Source organism: Pelodiscus sinensis, chromosome 4 (assembly GCF_052426305.1).
Source record: "Pelodiscus sinensis isolate ZL-2025 chromosome 4, ASM5242630v1, whole genome shotgun sequence".
In the NCBI taxonomy this organism is placed as follows: Eukaryota; Metazoa; Chordata; order Testudines; family Trionychidae; genus Pelodiscus; species Pelodiscus sinensis.
This window is the reverse complement of record NC_143055.1, coordinates 101,196,583-101,211,699: the sequence shown is the minus strand read 5'-3', so window position 1 is coordinate 101,211,699 and position 15,117 is coordinate 101,196,583. Positions and strand designations below refer to the sequence as shown.

The 15,117-nt window shown below is 42.0% G+C and overlaps 1 protein-coding gene across 1 annotated transcript in view; it reads right to left on the bottom strand.

Moving 5' to 3' along the window:
• SEC24D (SEC24 homolog D, COPII component) overlaps positions 1 to 15,117 on the bottom strand; it is a 97,221-nt gene that overhangs the window by 27,729 nt on the left and 54,375 nt on the right. The window contains exons 9-11 of the mRNA XM_006112609.3: positions 14,430 to 14,568; positions 11,744 to 11,859; positions 6,723 to 6,847 (exon numbers count right to left, since the gene is read on the bottom strand). Of these exons, the coding sequence (XP_006112671.3) occupies positions 6,723 to 6,847; positions 11,744 to 11,859; positions 14,430 to 14,568 (380 nt within the window). The remainder of the gene's footprint in view (positions 1 to 6,722; positions 6,848 to 11,743; positions 11,860 to 14,429; positions 14,569 to 15,117) is intronic.

Here is a 15,117-nt window from a genome sequence, read left to right as displayed (position 1 = left end):
TGAGAGGATTGATACCAGCTGGAACTTGTTGGTCATACAGTCTGCCTCAGAGATTAAGTGCCTGCACACTGAGCCCTGAGGTCAGGACTTAAGTCAGGAGGAAACACTGCCCTGCCATGGACAAGTGGCGGCCTTCTGGTCAGCCATGATGAATCTGGCTGTACCAGATCAGTAATAACTTTGTGGAGCTTTTAAATGCCTGAAATCAAGCCATACAATGTGGCAATGGACATTCAGCACTATGGACCCATGCTGCCAAACATGTTGCGGTTGTTAGGCCTCAGGAACACTGAAAGATTCATGGAACTTTCAAGCAAGCCTGAGTTGTTTTAAGGCTTTCCATGAGAAACAAGTAAAATCCCCCACTTCCAGACTCAAACTTTCATCTGTGCTGGTCTGATATTGTGGATTAATTTTAACATGAAATGTAAAGTAAAATGTGTGTGTATATGCTTGCATATCCCTTTCCACACTGAACAAGTATTGCCTCTAGGTCGGGTCTGTTTTGAAAGCACAGATTACAATGAGATCATAGATTACAGAAACTTTGATTGATATATATCAATATCTCACAAATACATTTTATCTCATTTATATAAGCCAAAAACCTCTCCTTAAGTAGATGTTGGCAGACTAATTACCAGTTCATGCCAAGGTCTTCGTTCTCAGCAGGACACTGACAGACACGTAACCGGAATCTGGCTCATTTATGGTTTAATACAATATTAATAGAACAGCATGGGTGCCAGGCATTATAAGCAGGGGGAGCCTGCCCATCCCCCAGGACAGTGTGTTTCTTACAGGGAGTCGGGGTTGGCTGCATTGCCTGCCCAGTGTTCTGGTGCCCAGAGCCCAGGGGTTTTGGGTGCAGTGGCCGCACCATCCAGGAGCTAAGTGGGTGCTGAAGATGTGGCACACTATGGCTGGGCTTTGCCTCCCTGCCCCCAGATGAGCAGTGCTGGGGTCATGGGCACCAGTAGGTGTCCTTTGGGCTCCTGCAGGGGCGGGGGGGTCAAAGAGGGGGTCACATGGGAGGGAATGGGGGCTAGCCTCCCCGGCAGCAGAGTCATCGGCCACTCAGAGTCAGGATTTGATCCTGGTTGTCCACAGTTGACTATTTTTAGAAAAACTGAGGAAATTTGGTAAGCACTTCCTCTTACCCTAACTTAAAGCCAAGTCGGGTTTGGTTGTGCCAGGAAAACGGGATGTGCCTGGAATTCAACTGTTTTCCATGACATAGAAAGGGTGATCGGAGGGATGTGATACTGTAGTCACCACTGGGGGCAGCGAGCGCAGGGGATAACTGTACTGCATAGTGACCACTGGAGGCTGCTGCACAAGGAAGGAAATGGCCGGCAGGAGCCGGGGCTCACCATCTTGCTGGCACCGGCTCAGGTAAGTGGCCACCTACTCCAAACCCCTCTCCCACAGTTCTTGGCCCCATTGCTCCCTGGGCCTGGATGTGAAAGGGAGTAGGGAGAGACAGGGCTGCACTGTCTGGCCCCGCTGCCATGTCCCCTCTCAAAGCAGCACCAGGGCCAGACAGTGCAGCCCTGTCTCCCCCCACTCCGCTTCACATCCAGGCCCAGGGAGTGCCACTGGGAGGCCTCCATGTGTCTCCCCCACCCACTCCCCTGTGTCGGGCTGGGCCCGAACAATGCCAAGTTAAGTCTTCAAGTCTAGTCATAAAATAACATAAATAACACTATGCCTGGAACAACTGTAAAAATGACAGTGTTTAAATAAAATGCCCTCTTATCTTACTACAGAAATATTTTCTTTGCAAATCAGCTGCTACTCCAAGTGGACCATTATGCATTTTTTTCTGCTGGCATAACCCCACTGATTTCAGTGGAGTCATCCCAGCAGAAACCATCGCCCATAAGCTAACCTTTGGCTGAGCCCCTGCTTATAACTCTGGACATCCAGTACTCAAATGCAGTGGGAGAAGATGAAATAAAAACAGGATTTTATTACAATTTCTACTTTGTTGAGGGTCAAGCAATAAAGAGAAAATAGCTACATAGAAGACATGGTATTTCCTATCAGACTTAGCTGTTTTCAAGATAATGCTAAAAATCACTCACCCGTGGTGATTCACAGGGTTAACTTAAAATGTAAAAACACTCATTTTTCTTGTCCGCAATCTGTAATGTTCTACATGAACACAAGAATTAATCTGCCGTTCTTGGCTCATGGGAACACAGCTGGACCATAAAAGGATTACTTTGATCAAAAATGAATCAATGGCCTATATTTCCTGTGCTACATTATGACATATTTGGAATAACTTCACAAACTGCACCTAGATAAATGAATCACATCCAAAGGGAAGGTTTTAATTCTCCCCTGCCACTCAGACACTATTATTGTGTTACTGATGTAACCACCAGGAAGGCTTTTCCAACATTCAATATCTCACTGAGGCCAAGGAATTGATAACAATCTGCAATTAAATGTTCCTTTACTGTGTTGAAAAGAGATGCACGCATTTAGCTAATCAAAACACCCTAAAGCAACATGCCTCTTGGGCAGTTCTATAAGAGGACACACTTCAACTATCACTTCAACTGTGAATTTTGCAGTTTCTTCTCTCATAATACTAATGATTAGTCATGGATGTGGAAGCAGGCAGCATGAGCTAACAGGGCTCACACAGGACACAGTTTTCTTTAGCGCTTTACTGTTCGGAGTTTAATTCCTAATTTTAATTTTAATTAATTTTATATTTTAAAATAGTTTTAAGGCAGTCCACCTAAGCCATGGATTTTGATACCTAATTTTAATACCTAATTTTCAGAGTCTGATTTTGAAAGGCATTGGGCACCCACGAGTCCCAGAGACATCAGTGCCTAAATACGCGTTTTTGAGACTGGCAACTAAATTTAAACATTTTAGCCACACAGTTTTAAGCAAATAGGGGAAAAACAGGCCAAGAAAAGGCTTTAGAAAACTCTAATGACTTTTCTGAGACTTGGCATAACCTAGCCCGGGGGTTGGTAATAATTTTTGACTGGGGGTAACTTCAGAAATTTTTGAAGTGGCCTATGGCCACCCCAGAAGGGGTAGAGCCTCAGGCAGAAGGGCAGGGCAGGACACTTCCATACTTGCACACCCACAGACCCTGACTGGTCTGGAGTGAGGGAGCACTCAAAGTCCCCCTTCCAGAGAGAACTGCCAGCTGCTCTGAACAATGCCCCTGGCAGTGAGAGAAGACATTATGTGCTCCTCCCTGCTGCCCCAGATAAATCAGAGCTTGGGGAGGTGGAGCAAGTGAAGTCTCTGGCTCCCTGCCCCCGCCCTGCAAGGGAGCTCCAGCTGAGCAGCAGCTGGCAGTTGACTTTACTGCCGAGCCCCTTGCAGGGCAGAAGGAGACTTCATGCACTTGCCCCACCCCCCAAGCCCAAATTGGCTTCAGGGCAGGGAAAGCACACAAAGTCTCTTCCCACCCTGCCCCGTGCAGTGCTTAGAAGCACCACGTCCCTCGCAGGGCAGGAGGAGGCTTTGCGTGCTACCCCAACCCACGGCCAATCAGGGCTTGTGGTCGGGGGGGAGGGAGGGAGAAGAGTGCAAAGTCTCCTCCTGCCCTGCCAGGATGGGTGATGCTTCTAAGCACCGCACACTCCTTGCAGGGCAAGAGGAGACTCTGCGCACTTCCCTCTGCCCCAGGCACTGATTTGCCTGGGGGTGAGAGAGTGGCAGAGCCTCCATAGGCTGGATCAACTCGCTTGGTGGGCCAGATTCAGCCTGCGGAGGCTCTTTTGCCCTCTCCTGACCTAGCCCCAGATCCTTCAAGGACATTTAGGAGCCTTTGATGATCTGTCCTCACTCCTTACCAACTGCAGTCTGCACTTGCCCTTTCTCCTGCTTATTAGGGGAGTGAAAATTAATATTATGGACGATTAACTGGCAGAGGCTGGAGCAGCTCCCCTGCCCAATGCAAGCAAGCGACTGCTCCAGCCCGGAGGAGCCTACTGGAGGCCTGGCCAGGAGCACAGAGTGCTCCAAGTTGGCCAGAGCAGTCCCCACCCGCCCCCATTAAGCAGTTAACTGATTAAACAGGATTTTATATCCCTACTGCCTATCAGTGAGCCATTTCCATAGGACTGCCTGGCATAAGATCTTAGTGTCAATTGCGCTGAGGAGACAACCAAACCTTGTCCCCAAGGGATACGTTGCCAGAGGCATGGGCACTAGGGATGTTAAATATCAGTTAACTGAATAGTCGATTAACCTCTTGAATTCTTCGATTAGTCAATTATTCTATAGCTCCCAAGGACCCCCTGCTACTCCTGTATCAGAGGCTAATTCTACACTGCGGGGAAAAGTCAGAAAATGATATGCAAATTGCAAACCACAAATTGCATATCTTTTTCTGCTTTTCTTCCAAAAGAGGCTTTTCTGACATTTGGCCCATCTACACAGGGCCAAATGTCAGAAAAAAAACCCCCACTTTCAGAACATCGTTTCTTCCTCATAGAACGAGGTTTACAGGGATGCCAAAAAGACACGTCTGCTTTTCCGAAATATTTTGTATCCCGGAAAAGCTCTACAGTGTAAACATAGCCAGAGGCAGAAGCGGGGGCTGGCAGGCACAAGCTGGTCCGCGAGGGGAGACAGTTTAAAAACGAGCTCCTATCATGGACTGGCTGCCTGTCGCCCCGTGCTGCTGCCTCTGATCCAGAGGCACAGGGTGGCAGCAGCCCCTGTCCAGGTGAGGGGCTCAGTTCCCAGACCTGGCATGAGCTAAAACTGAACCGAGCTACCTGCCCGCATGGCTCCTAATACACTTTTAATGCAGAGCAGCAGCAGGATAAGAACATAAGAATAGCCATACTGAGTCAGACCAGCAGTCCATCTAACGCAGTATCCTATCTGCCAACGGTGGCCAATACCAGATGCCCCAGAGTGAGGGAACACAATAAGTAATCCTGATGTCATCCCTACCCATTTCCCGATAAAGGCTAGGGATACCATTCCTACGCATCCTGGCTAGTGGCCATTGATAGACCTAACCTCCATGAATCTATCTAGCTCTTTTTTAAACCCTGTTAAAGTCCTAGCCTTCACCACATCCTCTGGCAAGGAGTTCCATAGGTTGACTATGCGCTGAGTGAAGAAAAACTTCCTTTTGTTTGTTTTAAACCGGCTGCCTATTAATTTCATTTGATGACCCCGAGTTCTTATATTGTGGGAATAAGTAAATAACATTTCCTTCTTCATTTTTTTCCCCACACTAGTCATGATTGGGGTAGGTCCCGGAACTGGCACGAGCCCGAAGTAAGCTGGGCTGCTGGCCAGCTTGCTAAAAAATTCACTGACAGGTGGGCAGAGGGAGAGGGGATGTGTGTAGTCTATAGCATTAACCTATAGGCTTTTGCTTATCAATTAATTGACTACACTATTACATCCCTAATGGGCACAGAGTTATTTCCCTGTCTGCCAGACTCAGCTTAGGCCTTGCACATGCCATCACAGGATAACAGCAATCCCCTTTCATTACAATAAAGGCAAGTCCTTTAGCATCTCAGAAATGCTTATATTGATAATTTTACTGAGGAGGCGATGCTTACTGTAATTTCATCTCATTTTCTTGCAAAACTTATCTACTGCAGCAGAGGGAAATCTGTGCCATGGAATGAAGGAAAAAAACACCGCATATTTTGTTAGACTGCCTTATATGGATAATGTTAATACTATTTCCCTTAAAGGAGCTAAAAAGTATTCAACAGCAACAAAACAATTTTTGAAGAAAAATTAAGAGCCTGTGTTTCCTTTTTTAATCTAATTACAGAATTTAGGATCTGATTTTGCACTGAGATTAGTTAGGACAGGCCTTTATGACTATACAAAACTCTGTTGGTGACAGGAATTGTGTCTTCTTCGTACTGTACATGTACTTTGTATTAATGTTTTCACGATAGATAATTTTTCTTAACAGTCTTTATTCAAGTCTGCTCACAATCCCTGCTGTGTTAAGTGCTTTTTATTATGACATGTATATTCTTCAACATTTTCAGGCCAAGACCTGTTCTGGTAAAAGGCTTTCCACATTAGAAGCTTTACAAGTGATACCAAACTTGTGTCTATGATATTCTTTTCAACAACATATAAAGTCTTTTTTTGCAGCTTGGGAAAAAAATATTCCTCAAAAGTGCACTATACAGAAATATTTACTAAACAGAGGTGCTGGCATGAGAACTCAAATGGTGGGCTTGAAATGTTTGCTAATAAAAAAAGAGGTATTAAAGAAAAGTAGTGCTATATCTTTTAAAACAGGTTTGAATTTTTAGTTCTGTCAGTTCTGAGAGGGTAGAGATTCTGTGTGTGTTGTTTTTGACTAAAACAGATTTCAATGAATGAAATGACTTTAAGAAGTAAATAGACACAAAGAAAACTCCCAAAGTTTACTGGCATTCAATTGACAGTACTGCTATTGCTCAGTGTTACCAGGGGGAAAAAATTGTAAAACCATAAAAACCAACCAAATCTTGACCTTACACAACCACTTTTTACTCATCACAAGTTAAGCAAGTGTTATTGCCAATCTATTTTAAAACCATCAACTGTGTTAAATATGTAGTCTAGTGTTGTCTGTCAAATACTCTCCTAAAACTTTTATCAGAATTTTGATACTTTCTGCAGCGTTGGGGCGGGGGCGGGGTGTCAACAAGTGAGTTGCTGAGATGTAGAAAATTGTACAAAAACACTGATCTCTTTACCTTGGAAGTGTATCCAGCACAGTCTTCAGCTCATTACATATGAGTTTAACAAGGCCACTCTTTATGTTACTATATGACACATCAATCATGAAGATATAGGCTGGTGGGTTTGGAGGCTTGTTGTTCTATAAAAAAGGCACAATCATCAGCCACATACACAGAGCAAAACTAGAAAAAGAGATATGCTACAATCAATAAAATCTACAGACTGCTCAATCAGGCAATCGATTATTTGATGGCTGACACCTTCACAAACTAACCTAAAAATGATGACCTAATTTTTGAAAAACACCATCTCTTGAATAAAACTTTATTACAGGGCAATAGCTTCCTGCTGGCAAACAACTTCACCTTGACGTTTTATATCAGATGAAGACAAATATGGAAAGTTTTCTGGAAATTTTCAAATATTTTTACATGTCTGGCTCTTAAACCCCTTTTATTTTTCCTTTCCATTTACATTTGTGTAATAGCATTGCACTATAATAATTTTTTCAATTTTCATCATCATTTTCACCAAAACACTGATAATTTATAAGAACAATCAGAATTAAACAAAACAGCTCAATCACCTGCAATACTAATTTGCCAACACATACTTCTTCACTGCCGGTTAAAGTGTATGTTTTGTGCTCTAACAAATTTTGACAACAGCTGAATTTGGAACCAATGAAAGGCCCTCTGTACTTTTAGGAAAAAGCTGATTTTATATAAGATAAATAAAGCATAAGTTCACATCATTTATACGTAAACAAAAGCTATCAACATGTTGGATTGGGACTGATTCTTTTGGGTAAAACTGCTTCCATGTTGTTTCTTGTTTGTACTGTAACAAATAATGAACATACTATACTAAACTACACCAAAAGTTTCTGTGTATAGCATGCATTTATAAAGTTGTTAAAAAGTAGATGAGTAATATCATTCTTATGGTGAGAGAAACAAGTTTCAAGCTTACACCTAGCTTTTCTTTGGGTCTGGGAAACATACTGCAAATGGAACAGATTATTTAGCATAAGTAGATAACACATATTTCAAGACGCCATTCAAAGTGGAGTGGTCCATTAACACCTCTTTAGTCTTCCCAGAAAGGAAGGAAGAAAAGAAAAAAAAAGGTAGTAGCGGTGATGGTGGGAGAAGGTTTGTTAGTGGGTTACAGGTTGTTGTAATAAGCCTTAAATCTATTCCCTATTCAGGCCAAGATTTTTAATGTCTAGCAAAGTTAGGAATTTAAGTTTCCAGGCCCATCTTGTGAAGATGTGGTACAAGTTTCCTTTTGAGGATGAAGACTATGAGGTCAGATATGGAGCGACCGTTTTGCGAACCATGCAACGTATTGGTTTTGCCCTATCTTTTTTCTCAGTTCATGGAAGAGTGTGTAGTGATTGTCTGTTTCACCCTCTTAGCTGTTTTGGGGGCCTTGAGTGGGGATACCACATGCTCTGATAACCGTGTGTAGGAACCACAAAAGGTGTGTCTTTACTGAAGTGGGTTTATCATTATAGGAATGGGGAAGTGTCTTCAGCTTTTGCATCAATTGTTCTGGCAAAGTCTGCTGCAGCTAAGTGCAAGTGTGTGCTGGTCTGTGGGAGGCCTGCTTCTGACAATGAACTTGGAGAGGTTAGGGGATTGTCTGAAGGCCTGTTCAGTTATACCATGCTGCAACCTATGTAAGGTAAGGTAACAACTAAGGTTGTATAATCAGAGGGAGTTTTATTGCCAGACTGAAGCAGGTTCTCTCAGAGTATGTGGGTGGCTCATTCCATGATGCAGTCTACTTCACTGGAGGACTGTCCTTTTTTGGTGAAGGAGGTTTTAAGGTTTTAAGAGTTTAACGTTCAATGAAATACACTAGTTTGAGCAACCTAGACAGTGAAGTGCTTTATTTACAAATCAAAGACAGCCTGGGCAGCAGCAATGCAATCTTATCTAACCTTTTATCCATACTGTCATGATTATGAGGGTTAGCCAGCAGCCTGGGGATTAAGGGGTTAACTACACCTAGCCAGGTGGAGAGACCAATAAGAATGTAGGTGGGACTTTTCAAACTGGGACAAAGGAATTTGGGTTTTTTTTCCTTTCTCCTTTTTTGTCTCAGAGAGTTCTCTGCAACTACAGAGAGGGACAAGCATGTCTCTCTCTCTCTCTCTCTCTCTCTCTCCAAGACACCATTCTTCATTTTCTGTAAGTAGGGTAAAGTTTAGGCAGTTTCGTTAGGTTTTATTGTTTTAAGGATTGGGTATGGGATCTGAGATCTGGCACTGTTTAAAAGATGTTTTGGCTTTTCTTTGTAACTAAGTTCTAGGCCCATGGAGTTTCTCCATGAGTATATTTTGTTACCTCCCTATCTAGTTATTATGGTTGCAACAGGAATATTGTTGTAATAATAAAAGTTCTTTCTTTTCTTTTTATTAACCTGGCAGTGGTTAATTGTGTGCCTTGATTTTTATTTTAGGGGTAAGATTTCCCAAATGATCTTTCCCCTGATTTCTTTATCAACATTTGGGTGGTGGCAGCGGAAGTTTTATTCCCCAGATCTAGGTTTTTAAGATCTTGGGGGGAAGTTTTATACCAAAGCCTGGTAGATAAGGCTTTGGGGTACACTCGCTGGCCCCCACTTCTGCATTTATCATGCCAGAGTGGGGAAGGAGCCATGACACATACTACAAATGTGATTGCTGGTTCAGCTGTTCTAGCAGAATTCCCTAGTGTAGACATAATGCATGCCAAGTGAAGGCATTATCAGTGTAGCTAAACCACTTCCCCCAAACAAACTGGGTAAGCCAATAGAAGCACTCTTCCACCAGAATTATTTTGTCCACCTGGGGGCTTCACCAGCATGAGTATATTGGTTGGGGATATGTTTTCTTTCATACCACTGACATAGCTACAAACAAAGCAACAAACCTTTGCAGTGTAGCCCTGGCTTAACGTTTCACTAAATGTTCTCTGGCTTTGTTCTGAAGGCCCTGCTAGGGGAGACAAAATAGTTCATTTTCCATGACTATTCAGTCTTTAGCTTCCCTACTAAAACTAGCAATAACCATTACTTACAGTCTAGTGCGAAGATGTTTTTGTGTGCTTGTTTTTATCAGGTGGACACCCATCTACTAGGAAATAGCCCAAAGCCCATCAATGTATGCTGTTCCAATGTATGCCATCAGATAAATAGTTCCAGTCATGTGAGTCATAGTGGAAACACAAATCCATACTACATGATAAACTCCATTTTCTCATTACCTAGCCCCTTAATTATAACATTCACATCCCCCATATATTTACCCTAAACTTAAAATTATGGCCCTCATTTTCCCTTCACGTACACTATTGTAAGGCAGGAGTTCTACAGGGAGGAAAATCAGGTCACGTTTTTACAAGCTGTTTTGATTTTAGTATTTGGATCCCACTTAAAAAAATCAAATGTACTTTTATAAATCCCACAGCAGTTTATAAAAAGATCTTGGCTAATTTCTGACATCTATATGAGAGAAATGAAATGTTGTGCTTTTGCCATCTCCACCTAATAGAATAGCAATAATATAAAACAGCTGTTATTTATTAACATTTTCTTTTGCTGTTCATCCTCATCATTTGATAAGCGCAAAGGAAGTGATCCTTCAGTTTGGTCTAAGATTTAGAAAAGAAATAAACTTTACTGACTCAGACCAAAGTTTAAAAAAAAAAAAAAAAAAGATAAAAAAAGATAAAATGACTCTGTCAGGTTCCCAAGAGACCATAGCTTAATACTTTCAGAGAGACTTTATATTTCTAACAGTTTTATTTTAAAATAAAAACTTGATACAAATCCACATGAATACCCACTTTTGTGAGAAGACAGTTAAAATAGGAGGCTTCTTGACAAAAAGCTATTTATCAGAGCTCTTGAATGAATTAAGCTTTATGACAAGAGCTTTGCATATCAAACTATTATCTGAAGATGCAAGCATCAGAAAGGATCAGATTGTAGACTGGATAACATGCATCTTGAGGATACTTTAGCGCACACTCAATAGACAACATTTATTTTTTAAAGTTTATGGGGCAGCTCTTTAGCTGCCGTAAGTCAGGACAGCTTTGTTGACACTGATGGAAGCTACATCCATTTAGTCGAGCTGAGAGTCCTGCAGTTTAGTCCTAAATTATACATCTGTGGTGCCCAACACACAAGCCACTATCAACATGTGACTATTTGGCCATTTGAGTGTGGCTAGTTCGTTATAGCAGTAACCACTATAATGGCTAATGCTTCAGAACTGGTCGAACACCGTGGTTATAATGGATATCCCTACTTCAGCTCATTTCTGAGCTAAGACCTGATCCAGATCCCAGTGAAGTCAACAAAAAAGTTCCCAACAAATTCAATGATCTTTGGATCAGGCCTCCAGTGAACTAAAAGGTCAGTTAATCAGCTTGCTGAGTTTGTCAAACTTACAACATATAAACAGGCTTACGAAAATCATTTGGCCCGACAAGTGGGTGGATCTAGCCCATGGAGGCCCTGCTGCTCCCCTACCCCCAGGCCAATTAGAACCTGGGGGCAGGGGAACACACGAAGCCTCCTCCCATACCAGGGGCACAGGCACCCAGGGAGAACGTGAGGAGGGCAAAGGCACTCTCTTACCCCCAGACCAATCATTGTCTGGGGGTAGGGAATTCAGAAGTATCTTGGCCTCATCTCTCCCGCTTGATGCCCCACCTCTTCCCAGGGCCACTTTGAAAATTTCCGAAGTAGCCCCGAGAAAAAAATTAGTGCACACCCGACTTTGGTCCTTCTTCCTTTGGAATTACTAGGAATTTTGTCAGTCTAACAGGAACCATGAACAACCATATTAGTGGGGGAGGAGGAGGAGGTTAGTTTTGGTACATTATTCTGGGAGTTTATCTACAATTTTGAAAATGTTCATTGACTTTAGAGCTTCTGGTACAAAGTAGAAAAGCTTTCATTCCGTTTTAGATACTTAAAGGATTCCATTTGTTTTGACATAAATTCATAAACAACATTCCAAGCTGGAAACACTTACTCTGCAATAATCCAATGTAGCGACAAATTCATATGATCCGAGAGATAACTCTGGTCTTTCATAGTGGTCTGTTCTTCTGCCAACGTGGTCCAGATGTTGAAAAAAGAATGGAGGGACTAAAGAAACAAAGGACAGCAAAACTAATTTTTCTCCTTTTAATAAACACAACTGAACCAAGGCAGCCTCCCATTTCTCAGGGGAGGGCAAATGCTTAGCTGGGAAACAGATTTTATGCCACAACAGCACTGTTTTTTTTAAAGGGTACTTTGTGCATATTGTCAATCATGCGCATGCACTGACTGTCTTTGAAGAACTAAATGTTTTTCCCCCTCACAACACTTGAATCTTTCACACTCATTCTTGTGCAGCTGGGGATAGTATAGGCTGGGAGAAAGGAATCTGTCTTTCCCAGGATGCAGGGACAGTAGAGCTACTTCAGGCTTGTTGCGGTGAACCTGAAGCTGATATAGTCCCAGTGACAAGAGCCAATGGATCTGTGGAGTCAGACTCAGCAGCAGCACCTCTCCACCAGCCAGTCCCATTCCACCTACAAGTTCTGCTGCACAGAAGGTAGCTCTAACAGGGTTTACCAATCTTAGCTTTCTATATAGCAGAACTGAATCTGTTCTACTGTGCCGGGAGCATTCTGCCATTACAGAGAAGAGGCGCAGGGCTTGAGGACTAAAAGCAAATGACAGATTATGCTGCAGGATTCTTGGCAACCTTAAGAAATGAGTCCTAAAAAAATTAAATAATTTCATCTAAACTGCAGGATGGCAAAAACATTTCATGTCTAATTTTTAGAGCAAGAACAGACAGCAACCCTCTGGGGTCTAGCTAGTCCCATCTCCACCAATTACTTCCCTGATAACCTTCACTTAAATGTGTTGCATCTCAGTTTTCCTCATTTTAAAATGGGGATAATGCTTATCTGCCTCGCAGGGGAGTTTTGAGGCTCAATTAAAGGTGACATGTCAAATGCTTTAAGACCCTTGAAGGAAAGGCACTGTAGAAGTACAAAGCATGATTTAATGTGATATTATCATGCAAACATGACAATATTTACACTGTTTATAATGCACACCATATGTGTTTATGAGAATTTAAATTGAACAAACAATGCAAACTTGCCATCTGTTATTCTTTGCCCAAAAGAGTGAGCTTCCAGCCAAAAAAAAAGTTGTCATGAATCTTTAAAGGTTCATGTTTCAGAGTTGAAAAGATTACTGTATTAGGGAAAGTACTATACCACTGTGATCCTGCTGAGGAAATCCAACTTGATACAAACGTCTAGAAAGACTAGTTCTGGCAAGGACTTGGGACCCAGCCAAAAGAAAGAGAACAGTTACTTATGAGTCACATGCAGCACACTTGAACAAATATGGCATGGTATCTTCTGTGAAAACCAAGACTTGTCATAGTAAGATTAATAGGTGATTTAACCATTAAATGTTTGGACACAAACTCCTACGCTGTTCTAAATATTTGTTCTTTGACAAGCACTTAACGGCATATTTAAATAAATGTATTTTCATTTGAAATTCTAGATAGCAGTTTAGAATAGAGCAAAAACATATCCTGTGTTGACAAAATATTTAAAAAGATAATTTTTGATGGAGCTATAGACTGGATTTCATTATGATGCACATGTATATTTTGTTACAGTAGATTTCTTTTTAATAGTGGTTTTGACCAGAAGGTTTTGGTATTTTTTCCTCAGTAAACTATTTAAAAATAATTCTGATGGAATACTACTGGGTACATCTCACTAATTATTTTCATTTCAGTTGAAGACATTACAAAATATAATTACCGCTATTTCTTCAAAACTGTTCTATTATATTTCCTGAAAACTTTTCACTTTTCTAGTGATGAGAAGGGCTCAATCCTCAGTGAAAATCAGAGCAGTTTTCCCAACTGTAACAGAACCAAGCTGATTTGAAAAAGTTGAGAATCTGACCAATAAATGTTTTCAGATGTATTCAGGCTGACTAGGAATAGAAGATTTGGATCACAGTGAATGCTGTTTCCTGCATTAATGAATGAATAATATATACAAATCTTATTATTATATAGTTTAGAAATGCGTGTCTGTCTGTGAGTCTGTTTGTACAAGAACTCATTCTAAATGGCAAGAGCTAGGACCACTAAATTTGGTATGCAGCTTCCTCTTATCATAACTTAAAGCAAGGTCAGAGTTTGTTTGTGCCAAGACAATGGGATGTGCCTTGAACTAAATTGTTTCTCCAAATGGAAAGGGAGGGGGTCTGTCAGGAGGGAAAGTTATGCTGCAGAATGGCTACTGGGGGCAGCAAGAAGCCAAATATGGGGACCAAGACAGCTAAAACCCTATGGGGCCAGCAGGGGTGGAGAAAGAGACAGCTATCTACTATATATTTCAGAGAGTTTGTTTGTATGTCTGTCCCCCAGCATGGGGGATGCATCCCTCCCACAGCTGTGCCCACTGCAGCAGCCACAGACAAGCACTTCTCATCAGGCCCCAAGCTCCTGTGATGAGAGGGGGCCTTGGTTGTTCTCTCTCCCCAGGGCAGCCTGCATACAGAACACCCTCATCCCCAGCCTTACCCCAACCCAATGATTTAAATGAAGAAAAACAAAAATTATTTGAGTTAAGGACCCAAGCAATGCTGGGTAAATTTTCTAGCAATGTATAAATATCACTTACCATCATTAACACAGTTGCACAGTCCACACTGATACTTTCTTCCCCCTTCAATAAACTGCATGAAAGGGCACATATAGGCTTTGCATCTGTTGCATCTAATTGGCCCAGTCTCCCCATGGTTAACAACATAAAGAGGTGTCTACATAGAACAAAAAATAGAGTTGTAAAAAACATCGCTGAAATACTAAAAACCATCTGGGCAGGTACCAATGCATCTGAACTCTCTTGTTAATTATTGCCTCTATCAGCTAATCACTGTCCAGGATTCACCCAATTTTGAAACATTTAATTTGTTAAGAGCAAGTATTTCATGTACTGCTCAAGAAGGCTGGGGAAGCTACAGAAGAGACTAATTTTCTTCTTGCTGAAATGTGCCATGACAACAGTTTTAGTATCTTTTCTGTAGAGCTTTAGTCAGTTGAAAGGAGAGAAAGCTGCCTTGAACTGCAATTACTCCCATTCAGGGCCCAATTTGTCCATCCTTATTCCCAATAAACCATGTCTTAATAAGCAGTGCTTGACAAATAATACAATCTACTTGCCCGTGGCGAGTAGATTGTAACCCGGAAGAGCCGGGTTCGGGCGATTTGCGCATGCACAGATCACCGAACAGCGTGGCTGGCGAGCGGGGCTCGCTGCGGTTCGGCGAGCCCTGTTAATAAGCATGATCAACTTGACTAACTGCATA